The 6,477-nt window shown below is 37.5% G+C and overlaps 3 protein-coding genes across 3 annotated transcripts in view; 1 reads left to right on the top strand and 2 right to left on the bottom strand.

Moving 5' to 3' along the window:
- LOC107667217 (UPF0488 protein C8orf33 homolog) overlaps positions 1–1,623 on the bottom strand; it is a 2,206-nt gene extending 583 nt beyond the window's left edge. The window contains exons 1-5 of the mRNA XM_016458835.1: positions 1,464–1,623; positions 1,302–1,378; positions 942–1,144; positions 740–830; positions 352–498 (exon numbers count right to left, since the gene is read on the bottom strand). Coding sequence (XP_016314321.1) covers positions 352–498; positions 740–830; positions 942–1,144; positions 1,302–1,326 — 466 coding nt within the window. The 5' untranslated portion in view covers positions 1,327–1,378; positions 1,464–1,623. The remainder of the gene's footprint in view (positions 1–351; positions 499–739; positions 831–941; positions 1,145–1,301; positions 1,379–1,463) is intronic.
- Positions 1,624–2,060: 437 nt separating this feature from the next.
- Positions 2,061–4,925, top strand: h3f3d (H3 histone, family 3D). The gene is made up of 4 exons (XM_016458837.1): positions 2,061–2,148; positions 3,134–3,280; positions 4,163–4,316; positions 4,408–4,925. The coding sequence occupies exons 2-4, from the start codon at positions 3,153–3,155 to the stop codon at positions 4,534–4,536; spliced, it is 411 nt and encodes a 136-aa protein (XP_016314323.1). The 5' UTR covers positions 2,061–2,148; positions 3,134–3,152; the 3' UTR covers positions 4,537–4,925.
- On the bottom strand, positions 4,669–6,413 carry LOC107667218 (protein ccsmst1-like). The gene is made up of 2 exons (XM_016458836.1): positions 6,259–6,413; positions 4,669–5,930 (listed from the first exon to the last, which is right to left on the bottom strand). The coding sequence occupies exons 1-2, from the start codon at positions 6,336–6,338 to the stop codon at positions 5,591–5,593; spliced, it is 420 nt and encodes a 139-aa protein (XP_016314322.1). The 5' UTR covers positions 6,339–6,413; the 3' UTR covers positions 4,669–5,590.
- Positions 6,414–6,477: the final 64 nt, after the last annotated feature.

The following is a 6,477-nucleotide window of genomic DNA, read 5'->3' as shown; positions in this document are numbered from 1 at the left end:
ATATTGGAAGGCAGTTTTTTTTTTTAAATGGGTTCTGTGGGAAAGTTTTTTGGGAAAACCCCCCCCCCGTAAAACTGCCAAAATAAATAATTAAAAATAAAGTTCTAATTACCTAAATAAATAAATACACATTAAGATTAATTCTAAAAAAAAAATTTAATTATTAAATATAAATAAACATTTGATTTAAAATAAATGTATAATACATTTATTTTAATATATATAAATAGTTTTTAAATTAAATATCAATAATGTAACAATAGAAACTAATTAGTTAACAAATATTATAGCTGCCCTTTAATTAAAAAAATTTTTTTTAGACATGAATGTACATTTTTGCCACTGCCTTACCTGACTGTATGAGTTTAAACTGTCTGGCTCTTTCCTCTTCTATCTTCTTCCTGTAGTCTCCAGAGACCGCTCGCATTACCTGCCTCTTCTTCACCAAGGGAGCTTTGGAGCTGTGTAACGTCTTCAGAGCGCGTCTCGCTTCTTCCCCTAAATGGAGACATATGTGTAAACAAAACAGAAGGTGAGGGTTTCTTTTCAACTTACTTATATGTATTATTTGGGATAAACCCCTTGAGATGCAGCATCTTGTTTTCAAGGGGGTCCTATTACACAAAAATTAGCAAACATAACACAAAAACAAACAATAACAACAATAAAAACAACTTTCTTCTGACCTGAGTTTGTGTAATATATATAGATGTTATATTTGTTGTGTCGTCTCACTCACGTTGTTTGCTGGAGGTTTTTTGAGTTCTCAGGCCGAGCTCGAGCTGTTCGATGCACCAATCCAACTCTCGACTCAGCAGCTCATCAGGAGTCTAACACAGTTATAAAGTCAAATTATTTATTTGTCTTTGCCACAGCTTATAGATATAAACACAACAGATATATATATATATATATATATATGCAAATGTGTATGTGCTTACCAGTTCTGTGGTCTCTTGTTTGGGTGTTTCCTCATTGCTTTTTACCCCTTTCTGTTGATTATCTTTTCCGTCACCTGTTTTCTTTTTCTTCTTCTTGTGTTTTTTAGCATTGGTAGGAGTGTCAGCTTTTTGGGCTGTTGTTTTGGGGTCCTCGCCACTCTGGCCATCCGTGTTTTTCTCGTTTTCCAGTATTCTGGTTGTTTCTGGAAAGCATGAACAAATTTAGAGCTTTTTCAGAGCATTTATCAGCCCCTTAGATTGCATGCTAATAAGTCATACAGTGCAATTCAATATAAAAGTCTGCAAAATAACACGTAAATTCAATATATTCATCTGATATGGTTTGTAGTGAAATCTTACCTGTTCCAGTTGATTCCTCTGCCATAGCTGAGGTTTGAATCTTATGATAACACAAATAAATCGCTGTCTGTTCTTTCCTATGAAAAAAACCCCATTAACGATCACCTATCGAGCGTGCAGCGCTTAAGGAAAACTATAAATGTGATAGAATCGATTAACTACTTCTGCTCGAAGCGTTGGATTTTCAAATATATTTAGAGTATTTAGCTATGCATGTGTGGAAATCCCATATGTGTGCACCAAACAAGGAGCTCCGCCGGCAACACATTTACCATTCTAAAGGTTCCTACTGCAGCACAATAAAATTTACCCTCCTTTTTAGGCAATGGTGACACAAAGACCGCACTAAAACATACTGGATCTCAAAAGCAATGTATTTTTTCGTCATTGTTTGCGAAGCAACGATTCTCGTAATAATTTACCAATAATGTTTTGTATTCGCTATTATTAAAAGGAACCGTATGGGACGGTTGTTTTTACATGGTTATGTAATCCACACCAAAGTGGTTCAGGGCGAGAAATGGAAGGATTTTGAAAGCATAGATGTTTCACGAAGATTGTTAATTAAACGTTCATATAACGCCATTTGAAATTTAAAAACAGTTTCAATCTGCAGAAACAGACCGAAAAGCCGTTTACAATTACATCAAAACCGTGCTAAAACTATTATAAATAAATACTAAATAAGAGTAAATCTGCCCCTCGCTGCTCCAGCCAATGAGAGTCGGCGTGGGCGTGGCTTAACCTGCGCACGACGTCACTGACTGTATAAATACAGGGCAGCTTGTTCTGTCCGTGACCGACGTCCCTTGTTTTGGGTTTGACGGATTATTCGAAACAAAAAATCGTAAGTGTCGTTAACGGTCGGTGTTAAACCAACAGAAACTATCTTATGGTGTGTTTAGTCTTTTGAGTATCGTGTTTTAAGACCTTTTATAACAGAAAATCTCGTTAGTCTGCATTTTGTGTTTAGATTCATATACGGCGATTTTAGATGATTTTTGTCGCGGTAGCAACAAGCTAAGCTAACGAGGGCGAGCTCATATTTACTTCTGCTTTATCTCAGAAGTTCGTACACTATTTTTACCTTTAAATTTCTGTTTTTAATACGTAAGTTAGTCACGATACGCGTCGTTTTCTATTTAACCGCTTTCAGGTGACAGTCACTGAGTTGTCGGTGTAGACAAAGAAAAGTCTGTAATTGGTTTTCTTGGGCGCCATGTTACACATAAAAGCAGAAACGTGTCTCTGTCTCGTCCTGAGATGGTGGACTTCACTACTGCATTAATCAGAGCTTCCACAGCTCAATTTACCGGTGGTTTCTCATCTCTTTCGCCGTAATTAAAGGGAACGTGGCGTGTATGTAGTACCAGTTGCTGAATGGTTGAGTGAAAGTCGCTGCCGTTGAAGATTTTTGCCTTCAGGTGGTGTGTGTGTGTGTTGAATGGGACTCCGTTGTGTGTGTGTGTGACCCAGTGTCCCACTGTGAGTTGTTCAGGTTATTGATTCTCCACAGCAACACGCGTTTCTACTTGTATACATATGCGACTTTGAATATACTTTAACTAATAAAAGTGCAGCGTTTATAGAATTATAGTTTTATATTTTACCAGCTCGTTTACCTTTAAGTATCCATTTAGCTTTAATCTCCTCAATGGCGCCCCCATGTTGTAAAGTGCTTCTTTAGGATATTGTTGCCATGGTGTCCTTTTCCTAAACATTAAATGTTTCTGCATGACTGTATTATTGGGCGGGAGTTTTGTTGTGGATGGCGTCATGGCGCGCGGAATTCCCCGCGGCTGTTGTTCTTATCGGTTTTTGTGTCTCTTTAGGCCGCTTCATTAGAGTGCCATGGCACGTACTAAACAGACCGCTCGTAAATCCACCGGTGGTAAAGCCCCCAGGAAGCAGCTGGCCACCAAGGCGGCCAGGAAGAGTGCGCCCTCCACCGGTGGAGTCAAGAAGCCCCACAGATACCGGTGAGAAACACTGAGCACGTGTAGTAGTAGTAGATGGATGGATAATTGTTTATCATTATTACCTGTATACACTGGAGGTTTTATATATTATCGTGTACGTACTGAATGTTATTCAGTGTATACACGACGATATATATTCACTATATACACAATATATGTAAATCGTTTTATATATTGTATGTATACAAGATAATGTGTTTTATATACTGTATTTTATGTTTAAAATTAAAAATGCATGAAATTGTAAATATTTACAGTACATAGATGAGAGAATTAGTTTTTTATATATACAAGAATTGGTGTATAAGCTGAATATCTATAAATATGCTAGAAAACTCGGTTAACACTTTTGAAGAGATTTTTAACAGAGTTGAGCCAGATGCAGTGTTAAGATTATTTTAGCAAAAAAATGTAAAAACCTAAAATTTATTCTAAATTCTTGCAATGAAAATAGCCACAGAAGCTGGCATGGTGTTAAACACAAACTATAAATTATATATATATATAATTGTGTATGTAGAATATATAAAATATTTTACATGTGTACTCTACATATATTCAGTACACACAATATAATTATATATGTGTATATATATGCTTAATAATTTGTGTATACGTTGTTTTGTACATACTGTATGGATGTGTTGTATATGCGTATTGTGTATATACTGAATTTTATATACGTGTATATTGTGTATTTACTGTATGTTTATATTGTGTATAGACTCAATGTAACAGTTATGTATTCAGTATATGCATGGTAATGAATGTACATGATTGTTAATTAAACAACAATGTACTTTGCTTTCTCCTCAGTGCATTTCATGCATTATCATAATAACAGCAAATCAATGTATTGTTTTGTGCTCGTTTCCCCCTCAGTCCTGGAACTGTGGCTCTTCGTGAGATCCGTCGGTACCAGAAGTCCACAGAGTTGCTGATCCGCAAGCTTCCGTTCCAGCGCCTGGTTCGTGAGATCGCTCAGGATTTCAAGACCGACTTGCGCTTCCAGAGTGCTGCCATCGGTGCTTTGCAGGTGTGTTTTCTAGTTCTGGGTTGTTTATAGATCTACCTCACACTTTCTTTTTGTTTGGTCACTCCTAACGTTTTCTCGCTCTGGTTTGTAGGAGGCAAGCGAAGCATACCTGGTGGGTCTGTTTGAGGACACCAACTTGTGCGCCATCCACGCCAAACGTGTCACCATCATGCCCAAAGACATCCAGTTGGCCCGTCGAATCCGTGGAGAGCGCGCTTAAACTCTCTTTACTATTTACTCTAACTTTTTTTTTTGTGTGGAGGAATATATGGGGGCGGGGTTTGATGTGTGGGAGGGTTGGGTGGGAGGGACATCAGGGTTCTTACACTCTTGACAATAAATGCCTGTGTAGTTTTTTTTTTTGTTTTTTTTTTGGTAGTTGTGGTAGGGGAGGGGTATTGTGTGGTTCAAGTTGATAGTAGGGGGGCAGCGTCAGAACATTCCGGGAGCTCCTCAGGGTTTTAAAGTTTGTATTTTAGACTTTCATATACCTCTGCCTAGTCTGCATGCTTCATGATGAATTAGAATGTGTGCTTTTATTTCTATTGTTATTATATTGGGTTTCTCTTCTATTGTGGCCATTTGGTTGTAAATAAACTTTCCACTACCTCAGTGTTGTTTGCAGTTCATTATTTTGGCTTTAGCAGTGTTTAAGGTGCTGTGTGGTTTTCATTTGACTTCTACAAACTTTTGCTAAATCCATTTTAGGTCCTAATAGTGTTGCTTTAGTGACCGACGCTAGTAGCAAGTTAATTTAAACATTTGTCTCTGTAAGAATAACAGAAAAGCACACCTTTTTGAAACCCTTTGAGCAGTACAACATTTAACCTGATTTTAGATTGATTCACTTGTTTACACAAGTCATGTTTTGAAAGCCGTAATTAGGTTTCACTTTCTATGATCTGTAAACCATATCAAGTGATCTTTACATGCCCACTTTGATTATATAATGCTAAAATTAGTTTATTTTGCAGCTGAAGTAGTATGTTTTCAATGGTGACTTTCAGTGTGTTCAATAATGGTTCCCTGTTTACATTTAAACTAGCAGTCGCACCACAATTACAATTCAGACTTCTCCTTTATGCTTGCTTACAATACAATGCTACTGGCTTTACAATCTTCAATATAAATCAAGCTACAGATGATCCGGTTTAATACAGCCACTTTCAAGAGCACAGAATGTGGACAGACAATTTGATAATTCTCAGTTTTGAGAAAATTCCTCATTGAACAATAAATAAACATTCCAACTTGAAAATGTCCCTTCTAAGCCACTATGAGGGTTTGTTTTTGACGCCGACTCCCTCCTGTTCTTCATCGAACAGCAGTCCTGGTAAATGTTCATGGAGGTTTTTCTCCAGAGACTCGTCGATCTCGGTCTCTCTCCTGAAAATGCACCAGACGACGAAGCCCACTCCAACGAGGCTGATGGGCAGAACCTTCCACCAGGGCCGCTGGTAGCTGCTGCCCATCGAACGGTCCACTTTCCAGCTTCGGTGGCTGGCTTTGCTGGTTGAGAACTGGATGGGTTTGGATGCTTCATTATCATCTGGAAGTTTTCTGGACTTTGCATTAAGCTGTGATGTTAAGGACAGCATCCTTGTGGCGCATGGTCTACAGAGATAAAGATTTAATGAAACTTTACTTTAAAAATGCCAGAAATAGCATTGCATTTATTTCTAATATTCTGTGGTGCTTGTATTTGCTAAAAACAATAAAATGTAATTTACACCGAGATCCCTCTAGCCAGGGTCAGCTTAGAATTTAAGAGTGTTTAAAGAAAAATCGGTCAGAATTCTGTTCAAAAACAATTTGAATACGTTTCAATTAATTAAAGGCTTGTTTTAATTAATGTACCATACAAAGCAAATTGGTTGCATAAGTTCTACTGAGGTAAATGATGGTTATTTAATAACCTATACAAGAAAAATTATCCACTTACCTTAAATTCACAAGTGTTCTGCTTGTAAAAACATCATGACCCAAAGAAAACCGTGATAAATGCAGGCAGACTTTTGACATCTTCAGGGTTTCTTCATAACAGGCGTGATTCTCTCAGGTCATATAACGAGCGCCTCTGTAAATTCTGCCCGGAAGGAAAACTACAATGAACTGAAACATAGTTCCGCTTTGATATTGAGGCGTTTTTAAAGAAAACAGT

This window comes from Sinocyclocheilus anshuiensis, unplaced genomic scaffold (assembly GCF_001515605.1).
Source record: "Sinocyclocheilus anshuiensis isolate Anshui unplaced genomic scaffold, SAMN03320099.WGS_v1.1 scaffold415, whole genome shotgun sequence".
In the NCBI taxonomy this organism is placed as follows: domain Eukaryota; kingdom Metazoa; phylum Chordata; class Actinopteri; order Cypriniformes; family Cyprinidae; genus Sinocyclocheilus; species Sinocyclocheilus anshuiensis.
Note: the sequence above shows the minus strand (reverse complement) of the source record. Positions and strands in the feature narration are given on the sequence as shown.